The 15,334-nt window shown below is 36.6% G+C and overlaps 1 protein-coding gene across 1 annotated transcript in view; it reads right to left on the reverse strand.

The window, feature by feature from the left end:
* Positions 1–15,334, reverse strand: part of PSMD1 (proteasome 26S subunit, non-ATPase 1) — a 114,571-nt gene that overhangs the window by 94,144 nt on the left and 5,093 nt on the right. Inside the window, exons 3-7 of the mRNA XM_032277940.1 lie at positions 14,696–14,769; positions 14,340–14,509; positions 10,267–10,472; positions 7,245–7,388; positions 4,723–4,949 (exon numbers count right to left, since the gene is read on the reverse strand). Coding sequence (XP_032133831.1) covers positions 4,723–4,949; positions 7,245–7,388; positions 10,267–10,472; positions 14,340–14,509; positions 14,696–14,769 — 821 coding nt within the window. The remainder of the gene's footprint in view (positions 1–4,722; positions 4,950–7,244; positions 7,389–10,266; positions 10,473–14,339; positions 14,510–14,695; positions 14,770–15,334) is intronic.

A 15,334-nucleotide genomic window follows, 5' to 3' on the forward strand; every position in this document is an offset into this window, starting at 1 on the left:
CAAATTACCCAGAAGATCTAGTTAAGACCATTGATGAAGGTGGCTAACACTAAAACCACAGATTTTCTATGTAGACAAAATAGCCTTCTATTTCAAGAAGATGCCATCTAGGACTTTCACAGATAGAGAGGAGAAGTCGATGTCTGGTTTCACAGCTTCAGAGGACAGGCTGTTCTTGTCAGAAGCTAAAGCAGTGGGTGACTTTAAGTTGAAGCCAATGTTCATGTATCATTCTGAAAATCCTAGGGCCCATATTTCAGAATTACGCTAAAGCTGCTCTACGCGCTCTATAAATGAAACAACAAAGCCTGGATGACAGCATGTCTGTTTACAAGGTGGCATACTAATTATCTGAAGCCCACTCTTGAGAAAAAAAGATTCCTTTCAAAATATTACTGCTCATAGACAATGACCTGGTCCCCCATGGGTTCTGATAGAGTTGTACAAGGAGATTAATGTTATTTTTGTGCCTGCTAACACAACATCCATTCTGCAGCCCATGGATCGAGGAGTAATTTTTACTTTCAAGTCATATTATAAGTCATTTCTTAAGACTATAGCTGCCATAGAAAGTGATTCCTCTGATGGATCCAGGCAAAGCAAATTGAAAACCTTCTGGGAAGGATTCACCATTCCAGATGCCATTAAGAAGATTCATGGCTCACAGGCAGGGCGCAGTGGCTTACACCTGTGGAAGGCTGAGGTGGGTGATTACGTATGGTCAGGAGTTCGAGAGCACCCTGGTCTCGAAACTCTGTCTCTACTAAAAGTGCAAAAATTAGCCAGGTGTGGTGGCACACGCCTGTAATCCCAGCTCGGTTGGCTAAGGCACGAGAATCCGTTGAAACTGGGAGGCAGATGCTGCAGTAAGCCAGGAGCTGAGATCGCACCACTGTACTCTAGCCTGGGTGACAAAGTGTGACTGCCTCAAAAAAAAAAAAAAAAAAAGAAACATTCACAGTTCACAGAGGAGGTAAAAATATCAACATTAATAGGAGTCCAGAAGAAGTTGATTCCATCCCTTATAGATGACTTTGAGGGGTTCAAGGCTAGCGGAGGAAGGAATTGCAAATGTGGTGAAAATAGCAAGAGAACTAGAATTAGAAGTGAAGTCTGAAGATGTGATTGAACTGCTGCAATCTCATGATAAAACATCAACGAGGAGTTGTTTCTTAAGGAGGAGCAAAGAAAGTGGTTTCTTGAGATGGAATCTATTCCTAAAGATGCTGTCAACACTGCTGAAATGACAACATTTGGATTTGGAATAGTTTGTGTGTAACAGCAGAGTTAGAGGGAATTGACTCCACTTTTGAAAGACGTTCTACTGTGGGTTGAATGCCATCAAACAGCATTTCATGCTACAAAGGAATCTTTTGTCACAGAAAGAGTTAACCAATGTAACAAACTTTATGGTCTTAAGAAATTATCTGCAGTGAGCTATGATCTCATCACTGCATTCTAGCCTGGGAAAAAGAGCAAGACCTTGTCTCTCAAAAATAAAAAAGAATAAATTAAGTAATTAAATAATAACTAAAAAAAAGAAATCGTCACAGCCTGCCCAGTTTTCAGCAACCACCATCCTGATCAGTCAGCAGCCATCAGCATCAAGACCCTCCACCAGCAAAAAGATTAAGGCATACCCAAGGCTCAGATGATCATTTGTGTTTTTTAGCAAAGAAGTATTTTAAAATTAGGATATATACATTATCTTTTATACATAATGCTTATGTACACTTAACAGGCCACCACAAATGTAACTTTATATGCATTGGGAAGCCAAAAAATTTTGCATGACTTGTTTTATTGTATTATTTGCTTTATTGTGGTGGTCTGGAATCTATAATATCTCCATGGTATGTACGTAGATCAATGGAAAAGAATAAAAAAAAAATCTATGAACACTGATTTTTACTTTCTTTTAAAGAAAAGGTGATGAAACAACCAGATATCCATATGGGGCAAAAAGACCCCTGTATTCCTGTCTCGTAATATACACAAGTTAAACTGAGATGTCCCATAGAACTAAATATAACACCTAACACCATATAGTTTTTAGAAGAAAGCATAGCAGAATATTTTTGCAACCCTGAGGATGGCAAAGAACTTCTTAGCAGAATCCCTGATTAATTGGATTAATAAAAAATAAAAGCCTATGTTCATAAAAAGACACCACCAAGAAAATGAAAAGACGGCCGGGCATGGTGGCTCATGCCTGTAATCTCAGCACTTTGGGAGGCCGACGCAGGTGGATCACCTGAGGTCAGGAGCTCGAGACCAGCCTGACAAACACGGAGAAACTCTGTCTCTACTAAAAATACAAAAAACTGGCTGGGTGTGGTGGCACAGGCCTGTAATCCCAGCTACTGGGGAGGCTGAGGCAGGAGAATCGCTTGAACCTGGGAGGCAGAGGTTGCGGTGAGCCGAGATCGCACCATTGCACTCCAGCCTGGGTAACGAGAGCGAGATTCTGTCTCAAAAAAAAAAAAAAAAAAAAAAAAAAAAAAGAAAATGAAAAAACAAGCCAAAGACTAGGAAAAAAAAAATCATTACACACATATCTGACAAATGACTTCTATTAAAATCACAATGAAAGCTGGCTGTAGTGGCATGCACCCCTAGTCCCTGCTACTTGGGAGGCTGAGGCAGGATAATCACTTGAGTTCAGGGGTTCAAGGCTGCAATGCATTATGACAGAACCCGTGAATAGCCTCTGCACTCTAGCCTGGGCAACACAGCAAGATCCTCATCTCTAAAACACAAAAGAAAAAAAAGAAAAAATCACCACAGAAGAAGTGCCACTAAAAACATGGATAACATCAGAGACCACAACTGGAAGGAGTAATACTAAAAATATGGATACTATCAAACGTTGGGAAAGATGCAGAACGACTGGAATGATCAGACTTGTTGGTGAGAGAGTGAAATGGTATCATAATAATGAAAAGGTCTGGTATTTCTTACCAAGTTAAACATACCATTTAACTTCTCCTAGGTTTTTACCCAGAGAAATAAAACATCTGTCTACAAAAAGCCTTGTACAAGAGTTCACAGCAGCCTTGTTCTCCTAAGCCAATAAGCAGATTCAATCCAAATATTCATCAGAATAGATACATAAACGGAGACACATTCACACAATTAAATGCTACTCAGCAACAGAAAGGAATCAGTTACTGATTCACCCAAAATCACAGATTTTTTTTTAACCACGGTTTTTTTTTTTTTTTCCCTGAGACAGGGTTTCGTTCTGTTACCTAGGCTGGAATGCAGTGGTGAAATCATAATTCATTATGGTTCTAACTTCCTGGGCTCTAGTGATCCTCCCACATCAGCCTCCCAAGTAGCTGGGACCACAGGTGAGCACAACCATGCCCAGCTAGTTTTTGTATTTTTGGCAGAGATGGGGTTTCACCATGTTGCCCAGGCTGGCCTCAAACTCTTAGCCTTCTGAAAGTGCTAGGATTACAGGTGTGAGCCACCACACCTAACCACAAATCTTATTCTGAGTGAGAAATACCAAAAACAAAAGAATATATGCTCTATAATCCCATTTTTATGAAGTTCAAGAATTGGCAAAACTAATCTATGGTGATAGTAATCAAAATATTGGTAGCCTTGGGGGCAAAAGGCTGACTACAAAAGACACAAAGGAAGTTTATGGGATGATAACAGAGGTGTTGTTTACCTAAGTGTTTATATTATCAAAACTCATTTAACTGTATACTTAGGATATGTATATTTTAATTATTACTCAAAAGAAAAAATGTTGAAGTAGGAAAAGATTCAGACAAAGGTGACAAATACAGAAGATGGGTAAAGAATAGCTTACATCCCTGTAACAGGAAGTTCCCAAAGAAGAAAAATATTTAAGGGAACAAAATAAATAATAAAAACTAAAATTCAAGAAATCTTACTAAGACATGAATATTTTCAGTGGGCAACAACAGCGAGATTCTTGAGGACGAGCAAGAAGACCAGTGAATTTGAAGGCAGCAAGTAAGGAAGAAAGAGATGAAGTAAGAGGTATGGAGAGACCAGGTCATGTATAGCTTCCTGGGCTACTTTCAGGACTTAAATACATTTTATGTGAAATGTATTATATTTGGAAGGTACTGGAGGTTGAGAGGGAAGTGATATATCATTTAGGTTTCAGAAGAGTGACTCTTAGTGCTGTGTAGACAACTTAAGAAGGAAAATAAACAGGCATAATTAAGATGTAAAAATGTTTTTAGTAAGTGATCTAAATGTGCAAAATACAGAAAATAAAATTTTAATACTGTATCAATTTGTACAGAATGCAAATTTCTAATACTATAGAAATTTGTGTATTTAGTTCTAATAAAAGCACAAAAAGCTGAGAATGTTCTTTACTTTCCAAATATCTACTCAGATATATCTAACCCAAATATCTAAAAAGTAGCCCCCAGCTAACCCACCTGAATTTTTAAATTTACTTGATTACATAGTACACACGTTGTCTGGTAGGCCTTCCCTAACAGATAATCACTTTTATTTCTTTCCAGAAGGGTCAATTTCTTCCGTTTTCCTTACTACACCCAGCACAGTACAAAACAGAGCAATAGCCTAATAAGACTTTACAATCTATGAAAGCTAGTGGTAAAATTTATTTATTCTTAGAATATGCTCCCTATAAATATTCTACCTGTCGCCAAAATGAAATGAAGATTATTCAATTAGTTTTCATGCAGAAAAAGATACTCATACCTGTCTTTCTCTGATCCTGGAACAGTACCGGTATTGGTGGATCCAGGCACAGAAGCAATAGGAGTGCCAACAGTTCGAAGATTCTGGATTACAGATGACAAAAACTGCTGGCTAGCACTTTCATACAAATCAAAACAAATCTGATATGCCATCAGGAGGTTGTCTTCCTTTACCAGTTTCTCTAAGATATCACTCACAGCCTGAGGATCATCTAAGAAAATTAAGCACTGAAATGGAGACAAAGAACAATTACATCATAATTAAAAACTTTACCTACAAGGTACTTAAGGAGACAAAGTCAACATTACAGAAAACCTTACAATATAAGCACGGCAATCTAGCACTCTATTTCTAAACTCAGCACTAGATGAAATTTTTCTGAACATGCCATCTGTCTTCCATAAAAAAATTCATACAAATTATATTTATAGCTCTTAATGTTGTACTTGGTAATCAGCAGTGTTCAACATCAGTTGCTGAATGAATCTTGGCTTCTTTAAATCTTATCCATAACTTACACCTAAGTGCTCCTTAATTTGTATTTTCTGCCTTATCATATGTTATGGAAGTTACTCATTCATTTAACATATATTGTGTTGTGCTAGGCCAGGACAAGACATTAAAATTACCATTTTGAAGCATTTGTCTTACTACTCTTATGACCTTTATCTAATAAAGTTAGAATTTTTCTTTTAGAAACTCAATTTAAATTTTCTTGTTCCCTTAGGCAGCAAGTGACTCGACTTCAAAATAAACACATTAATCAAAGTTATTACAAATTAAGAGCAAGAGGCTGGGCGCAGTGGCTCATGCCTGTAATCCCAGCACTTTGGGAGGCTGAGGTGGAGGATCATGAGGTTACGAGATCAAAACCATCCTGGCCAACATGGTGAAAGCCCGTCTCTGCTAAAAATACAAAAATTAGCTGGGCATGGTGGCGCACACTTGTAGTCCCAGTTACTTGGGAGGCTGAGGCAGGAGAATCTCTTGAACCTGGGAGGTGGAGGTTGCAGTGAGCTGAGACTGCACCACTTCTCTCCAGCCTGGGTGAAAAAAAAACCCCAACTAAAAAAAAAAAAAAAAAAAAAAAAAATTAAGAACAGGAATTAATAGAAACAAAATAAGTGGTTAACAATAGGAGAAAGATCAAGTAAGGCAAAGTACATGCATTGAATGACTACAATAATCAAGAAAGAGAAGAGTCTATGAAGAGTTAGAACATGGAAAAATGTTAAAGGGTATATATAATTGATACTGCTTATCTGCAGAGAGGGGAACTTGGTAGCTGGAGCAAAATAATAGGAAGGCTTCATTGTATACCCCATAATTCTTTTTAAATTTTCAATCACATGAATATATGATCTGCTCAAAAAGATAGTCTTTTAAAAATGAATAATAAAGTTTTTAAAAATAATTAAAAAGGAATAAGATGGCTGAAAAAAATAAAATTTCCTCTAAGGAATAAAACTGAAATATAGGCAGGAAGAGGGTAGGGAACTACTATTTTTCATGGGAGTTTTTAAAAAAAACTATAAAAAATATTTAGAAACAACAAAACTCCAAAAACCTATGTAGAAAACTGTAAGGAAATACACTATTAAATACTAAATTGACTTTGGGTGATGTAAAAAATCAAGTTAAAATAGTAAGTTGACTTTGGGTGATTTAAACATGGATATTTTTTCTTCTAGTATTTTCTGTTTCAAACTTGCTTTAGAAGGCATTGTAAAAAACTGTTTTCATCTAAATTTCTAAAGTCTCAAGGATGAAAATACACAGGAGCACATTATAGTGAGGAAACAACAGAATGTGCAATAAAATGCTATGCCATAAGCAGAATACAAAAATGTATATAGTATAGCAATTGTTAAAAAGTAAACTCATGCATACATCCAGTGAATAAAATACAACATAATCATTAAAGAATGAAATATATCTATATGCATGAATAAGTAGGGACAAACACCTATGCCTTACCTTTGGGAAAAAGCTCAAGTGATGGGAAAGGGAAGACTAACTTTTCATTTTACATATTTTCTGTACCATCTGAATTTTTTTTTAATGGGCAAGCAAATTCATATACAGAGATAAAGAAAAGATACCCAAATGTTTTGGTGTGTATGGGTAATAAAACCATATATAATTTATACACTTTGAATTCTCTTTAGAATGACATAGTATAGCATAGGTACTGTTTTAATCTTTTCTTCTAGCTTTTTAAAAAATGTTCTTTACTTCTAAAAATTTCCTTAAATGATTGATTTTCAAAATGAAAAAAAGAATACATAGAAAGAAGGTGTTACAACAAAATAGCTTTTTAGTGTTGTAAGATTTAGTTTCTTATTAATGAAAAGGAAAATAAAGCACGTACCTTATCTTCACGGGGCTGTTGTAAAGATCAATTGAGATACATGTATAAAGCCGTTATAGTAATATAAACTAACAGAACAGTAAGTGGTATAACATAGCACAGCACAGCACAGGGTGCAGCAGTGTGATGAAATATCATGTAATGTCATTACCTGACAAACATTGATGAAATCAGGTTTCTCCAAGTTCATGTAGATTTTAACTAGAACTCTTAGTACTTTATTCCGAAACTGTTTATTTTGCATTAAAGACATGCAGAGCTTAAGGCTATAAGCTAACATTCCTGGGACATCATTCTGAAAGAGATAATTTAAAGATATAATGTTATCTGGTTATTGGAACATTGTTTACTTAGAAATTGAATTATTTTAATCTAGCTTCTTTAGTCAATCTAGGAAGCCAATTATTTAAACCTCTTAAACAATTTAAAACGTAAGAATTTTAAACGATTTTAGATGAAACTCTTAGAAGAATTACATATTTCTACATCATCATAAAAAATGGATTAAAAATATCATTTAGTGATACTTAGACTCACCATTATATGAACATAATATAATAAAGTGATGCTGTTAATTATTATAAAAAGATATACAACTGTCCATAAACTGAGTAGCTATGTTTTCAAATTGTGTCTGCTGAAGTCTTTCTGCCTCTTACCTCGCTACTAGACTCCCTCATGACTTACTGCCGACACTCACTTGCTAGACAGGAAACACAACACCGCTCTGAGTGACTCAAGTGTTGAGTGCTGTTACATCTGTCTGGTGCTCTCCCTATGAGAAAACTTTGATCCAGGCTATATGTGTTTACTTGCTGATTCTTAAAAGTACCCCTAATATTTGAGACTTCACCCTGTAAAAGTCCTTCAACATAAATTAGCACACTGAAAGCTACAGGAGTATTTCCCAAACAGTGAGTTGTGACTTCCAACTGTGTAATAAAATCAATTTAATAAAATGTGATTAGCAAATTAAAAAAATTAAAAATACAATTTAAAAATATCAGAGTTATATCACAAGTAGTAAGGGTAGGTATTGGTTTTATAGAGCTTAAATTACATCTATAGATGTGCAGTGGGATGCAAAGTAGGATGCATTTCTTACTCTGCTTTATTTTTTAAAAAACATTTATCATTCTTTTATTTTACATATTTATTTGTTTGACTGCTTGTTTCCTTCTAGATTTGCCAATGAACTGTTTGCTTTGGGCAGGAACTTTGTTGGTCTTGTTTGCTACTACAGTAGTGCTCCTTTATCTGAGGGGAGTACGTTTCACCCCCAGTGGATGCCTGAAACCACAAATAGTACCAAACCCTATATAAATTATACACAAATTTCTGTTTTCTTATTCACAATTTTATGGATGGAAGACTCATTCTTACATATATCTTAGCAGGCTAAGCATATTATTTTTTTTTCTTTCCTTATTAAGTTGGGAACTTGCACTTTTTCAATTAAAGGAAGCAGTTTAAGGCTTCTTTTTAGCATATCTGAATTGCCAAAATCACTATTATTGTGCTTTGAGGCCATTCTGAGTAGAATATGGATTATGTGAACACAAGTACTGTGATACTGTGACAGTCAATCTGATAAGCAAGGTGGCTGCTAAAGTGACTAACAGGCAGGCAGTGTATACAGCACGGATCTACTGGGATGATTCACATCCCATTAGGGGTAGAAGGCGATGGTGAGAGATTTCATTGTGCTAGCCAAAATGGTGCACAGTTTAAGACTTATGAATTGTTTACTTCTGGATTTTTCTATTTAATATTTTCAGTCTGTAGTTGACTGCGGGTAACTGAAACCACAGAGAGCAAAACTGTGGATGAGTAAGGACATCTTCAATGTGCACATCTTCAATGCCTAGAATATCTGGCAAACAGTGAGAATTCAAAAAATATTTGTTGAATAAATAAAGGCAAGAATTTTAATCTTATATACATGAAGACAAGGATGGGCTACAACTGCACAAAAATGAAATTGAGAGGGGAATAGGGGTCATTATATCACTTTAGGCCATTCATTTATTCACTCATTTAAACCAATCGTATAATTGATGCTAAACACTGACTTAGGTTTTGGGGATACAGTGGTAAAAAAGGCACAAATACTTTTTCTGATACAGTTTATGATCTGGTGGGAAAGACAGCTATTAACTAATAATACAATTATCAAGGGATAAACACCATGAAAAAGTACATAGGGCTCCATAAGATTAACCACAGAACTGGACCTAGTCTTTGCTGTAGGGGTTGAAGAGAACATTGGTATTAAAATCCTAGTTTTGCAAACAAGTGATAGTTGAGCTAAGATCTGAATTGTGAGCAGAAATAAAGCAGGCAAAGAAAGGAATGGAAGCTGGGTGTGGTGGCTCATGCCTGTAATCCCAGCACTTTGGGATTACGGCTGGATCACTGGAGGTCAGGAGTTTGAGACCAGCCTCGTCAACATGCTGAAACCCCATCCCTACTAAAAATACAAAAATGCGTTGGGTGTGGTGGCATATGCCCGTAATTCCAGCTATTGAGAGGCTGAGATGGGAGGACTGCTTGAACCCCAAAGGCAGAAGTCGCAGTGACCTAAGATTGCACCACTCCACTCCAGTCTGGGTGACAGAGCAAGACTCCGTCTCAAAAAAGAAAAAAGGAATGTTAAAGATATTTTTAGAAGGGGAATGAAGCAGGATTCATCTAGATAAGACACCAAAATGGCTAGAGTACAGAGAGCTAGCTCATGGAGAGAAATAGCTGGTGAGGCAAAGTGCACCTACAGATCAATGTCATTTAACTCAGCTTTGTGCCTTTCTAACCACTTTGGCTGGTGATTTGTCTTCATTATTGCGTACACCACAAACCAGGAATCTAGCTGGTAGTTTTAACCCTGATAAATACATTAAAATAGTAGTTTATTGTCTTCTAAAAAGGGCAGAATAGTTAATACAACTTCCCATGGAAGGCCTCAATGGATTATGTGGTAAGATAAAAGCAGACACTCCATGGACATAAAACACAACCAAGGTTCATACATAAGTAAGAAAATAAAATATTTGACAAAAGAGCACCTTATTTCTAAACTAGATTTTCTTTTCACTGCCTATGAGAGTTCCAGTTTGAACACCTGCTTTGCTGATTCCCTATGAACAATAATCTTTAAAATGACATCATCTACCTACCGACTCCAGTATGGTCTTCTCAAAGACATCTAGTCTTCGTGTCTCCAGAGCGATGCCAATAGCCTGTTTATACTTGTGATCATCTAGACATCGCTGAAACATTTTATTCACAATGCCTTCCAATCTCTGGTCAATTGGTTTTTTTTCTCCTTCAGGCAAATCTGCATTTTCCACACATTGTTTGGTGTAGTGATCAATGCATTTTGCTGTTGAAGAAATGAAACAACTGATTATCTTGTAAGTTGGGCTAAACTATTAGAAAGGGCAAGGCCTGCATTTATAATCATATATACTTATGGGATGATGATAAAGCAATAAACAAATTTTGAAATGCTAGAACTTATACATTTGAATTAATATTGTACTCTTCATAATATTTACACTGGAGAACTATACACTAATTCCAATCCAGCTGACATTAGTCAAAACATTTCTATCTGCCAGGTATGGTGGTGCTCACCCACAGTCCCAGCTACCTGGGAGGCTGAGGCAGGAGGATCTCATGAGCCCAGGAGTTCAAGGCCAGCCTAAGCAATACAATGGGAACTTGTTTCTTATTTATTTATTTATTTTTAAAATTTCTACTTGTTACTTCATTTTGATCAAAATTCTGTTACTCTACCCGATTAAACTGGTTATTCAAAATAATTGGCTACAAATAGCTGCTGTTTCACTTTCAAAAAACAAACATTTGCCATTGCTAAAGATATTTTAAAAGGCCTATTATAGCAATTATCATATAGTAGTATATCAGACTTCTTCCCATGAATGAAGCTATTAGCAACCTGAGAGTAAGAACTATGTCTGAATTGTCTCTGTACAGTAATAGTGAAATGACCTGAAATGTACCACAGGTTTAAAAGGCAATTCCAAAGATTTCCAAAAACTTTTCCAGCAATTGTAGCAGATCCTTTGAAAAACAGTCCTGTGTCGCTTAATGACAATAATACATTCCGGAAAATACATCTTTAGGTGATTTCATCATTGTGCAAACATCATGGAGTGAACTTACACAAACCTAGATGGTATATAACCTACTACATGCCTAGGCTATAAGGTATGGCCTATTGCTTCTAGGCCGCAAACCTGTATAGCATTTTGCTGTACTGAACACTAGAGGCAATAGTATTTGTTTCTAAGCACAGAAAAGGTACAGTGAAAATATGGTATTGTCCTCTTATGGGATATCTGTTGTCCATGTAGTCTGTCATTATGTGGTTCCTGACTCTATTTATTGTCTCAATGTGAGGTATGTGGAACCTATTTCTCCTAAGAAGGTATCTGAAAATTCATGCAAAAGTGTGCACAATTTAGCTTCCATATTTCATAACGATTTGGGTGCATGCAGGGGAGGGTGTGACCTACTGAAGGATATCAATAGCACACCTGATGAGAAACATTTGTTTGCAATTTAGTTATATTTCTTTGCAATCACACCTTAAACTTTCTAGGTATAACCAAAAGAAGGACATTTCCCTAAGTCTTTCACCTTCATAAGGAAGACAAAATAGTCACCCAAGAGGAATGACATATACGTTAGCTATCCTATCCATAATTCATCGGCTTGTCTCTTTCAAAGAGAAGTAAGGGAATGAGGGCAAGATTTATTAGTTACAAACTATAGCCCCAAGAAATAAAAATAATTTGAACTAGCATAAATGATTGTTGGCCTACTAGATGATCCAGGTTAAATGGGTCTATATTTTGCAGGAAGCAGAGGACTTTCATAAATTGCAATATACTACATTCAAGATTCAGGTAGAACTATGAAGGTTCAGCACAGTTAATCAGAACACAGTGGGCTGGGTTGGTGGCTCACCCCTGTAATCCCAGCACCTTGGGAAGCCGAGGCAGTTGGATCACTTGAGGCCAGGAGTTCAAGACCAGCCTGGCCAACACGGCAAAACCCCATCTCTACCAAAAATACAAAAATTAGCTGGCTGTGGTGGAGTGCACCTGTCATCCCAGTTACTTGGGAGGCTGAGGCACGAGAATCGCTTGAACCAGGGAGGTGGAGGTTGCAGCGAGCCGAGATCATACCACTGTACTCCAGCCTGGGAAACAGAGAAAAATTCTACTAGAAACAAAACAAAACAAAAACCCACAGTGGAAGTTATAATACAAAACAGACCTTAAACAATTCCAGTTGTACAAAATGTCCATCAGGTCCTAATGTGAGCTTTTTGATGTAGTTAAGAGAGGAAATATTAGTCCTAATTTGGAGAGGAACCTCAAAATTAGAACATTTGGAGAATTTTCCTTAGATTATATAACTGAGGGGAAACAAATGTACATCCCAGGTTTCAAATGAGATTCATGTTCTCATTCACTAGGTTCACATTCATGTCACAAACATATCCCAGGTTTATGTTATAACTAAAACTCAGCCTCATTTCCTGCTAAAGTCTTGTCATAACCTGGAGATTTACAGGTCCTGGATTTTCTGGAGGTACTGTTTATGATATTCATTAAAATCCTAGGAAGCCTTTTCCAAATTCTGTTTTGTATACCCCCTCACAAACCTCACTGACATCTTAAAAAATGTGCCCTACAAAACTAGGAGAAGGATGAACCTCATTTTAAATAAACAAATGCAGACAAAACTGGTCTACTGATCAAAAATCACCTTCCAAAGGTAAAATGATACAGTGTTTAGAAACAGGGAAGGCATCTACCATGCCATAGCACTTCACACCAACAGTCCAGTTTAAAATCACGATTTGTACAACGGTGGCACTGTAAGCATTTGTAGAGCACTGTTGTAAAAAATATAAACTTTCATTAACAAAAACTAAAAAAAAGGCTGGGCATGGTGGCTTACGACTGCAATTCCAACACTTTGGGAGGCTAAGGCAGGAGGACTGCTTGGGGCCAGGAGTTTGAGACCACCCTGGTCAACACAGTAAGATCCTGCCTCTGTTTTAAAAAAAAAATCCATCAAATAAAAAAGATAAGCGTATTATACCTCCCATTTCCTGCTTAAAGTGAAGAAAGTACTCTAGTTTCAAATAATATGGTCTATCCTTTTAAGCCATCAGTTCTTCCCACTGGATTCACAGATGATGACAGCCCAGTTCAATGAGCCTCCAACAACAATACAGTAACTTACAAAATGTTCATATCATCACAGCAAAAACTTTAAAAACATGAACACAGAATCCCAGGGACAGTTGAAGGCACCTCTGTTAACTCCCTTGTATACCATTTCCCAATTTCTGAAAGAGAATACCAACTTGCTCCTTGTAAGGGTTCAAGTGAATAATACAGATCTTCTACTAAACAGCTATGTGAATATGTACACTGTACATCCCTGACAGAACATGCCCTTCAGCTCTCTACTACGAATCCGAAGTTTGATAAAGACAGTCTGAGGGTATGCAGTCCCTTCTTTCATTTACTATATCAGTTTTCAAGCATTTTTTTACGCTACAAAATCTTTGTATAAAATCTTACATAATGCTTAATTTTAAAACTCTGGTTGAAATATGTGTCAGAGAATTCAAAACCTTGCCTGTGTTACCCTCTCCCTTCAAAAATAAGAAAACAAATAAGAAAACAAAGGTTACAAGTAGACAGTATGGGTTTTGGAGTGAGTAAACCCAGGTTTTCAATTTTATCCTCCTATTTAATAACCATGTCTTTGTCATCTCAAAACCCAAGTTGTCTCATTTGTAAAACGGCTAGCACCTTCCTTATGGGGTAGCTGGAGAATAAACCATGGTATGGAGAGTGACTAGCATGGTGCCTAGCACAACGCAGATACTCAGTAATGGTTTCTTGTATTCGAAAAAACTACATAAACTGGTACCATTTGTTACTCATAAGAATCTGATTTAATCTCTTCATCTAACAGTCTGTTCATTGGACTGGTGATAATCATAACCGCTGAGAACCAGCACTCAGTTGGAGGGCAGATCTAAAAATTCAGCCTGCATAAAATTATTATAGAAAGATTATGAACTTCAAATTAAAATGAAATTTGGCAACATCGAATTCAGGAAAAAAACTGCTGTGTGCACTACAGCGAGAAAGAAGCTGACAAGATAAAGCCTTACCAGACAGCTGATAATTACCTATAATAGTCTCCACATATTCAGAGTTATCATTGACATTGAAGAGGTCCCCTGCTCCAAGAGCATAATTCAGAGACTCCTCAAAAGCCCCCAGGTGATAAAATACTTTAGATGCCACTAAGGCTGCAAACTGTCGACTCCGGAAACCTTCATCTTCGTATAAAACCTCTCTGAAAGAAATTAGGAGGTACAGGTCTAGTTCAAACTGTGGTTTTCCCTAAAAATCCCAACTCTAAATATTCAAGCCACAAATTTCAGTTAACATCAAATTTCTAAATGAATCAATAAGCCACAAGACCCACATTCACAATTAAATTTGATCCATCTTATTCTGATTTATAAAAATAATTTCTTACATTTTGTCTACAGATTCGGAAATTTCTGCCCAGAAGTCATTAACAACTGCATTCAATTTGTGTAGTGCAAATTCCTGTAAAAGATAAAACCAAAATCCCATTTTAAGATAGATTTATTACACTTCCTTAAAAAACATTTTTCAACAAATCAATGGTCAAATCCTCAGTAACACTTACTCAAACTTTTACTCTATAACAAATATAAAAAATTTACCAACTTATACTTTTTCTTGAGATTACACATTTCCTTTCTGTTTTAAATCATCAAACATTTTTCTTCTTTGAATATAAAAATTAACTCCCAGTTGCTGGTTTAGATGTAAAGGAATCAAGTATCTAGAGCCACTACAAGTACATTCCAAATAGAAAAGCTTTAAATATGTGAAACAGAAGAACAACTTTTTGTGCTTTCTGTTGATAAAGAAACTGGGGCAGAGGGAGGGGCAGGTGTGGTGGCTCAAACCCATAATCCCAGTACTTTGGGAGGTCAAGGTGATGGGATTGCTTGAACCCAGGAGCAGCAGTTTGAGACCAGCCTGGACAACATAGTGAGACATCATCACAACAAAAATTGAAAAGTGAGCTCAGTGTGGTGGTGCATGCCTATGGTCCTAGCTACTTGGGAGGCTAAGGTGGGAG

This window comes from Sapajus apella, unplaced genomic scaffold (genome assembly GCF_009761245.1).
Source record: "Sapajus apella isolate SASKATOON/1434 unplaced genomic scaffold, GSC_monkey_1.0 scaffold10, whole genome shotgun sequence".
Lineage (NCBI taxonomy): Eukaryota > Metazoa > Chordata > Mammalia > Primates > Cebidae > Sapajus > Sapajus apella.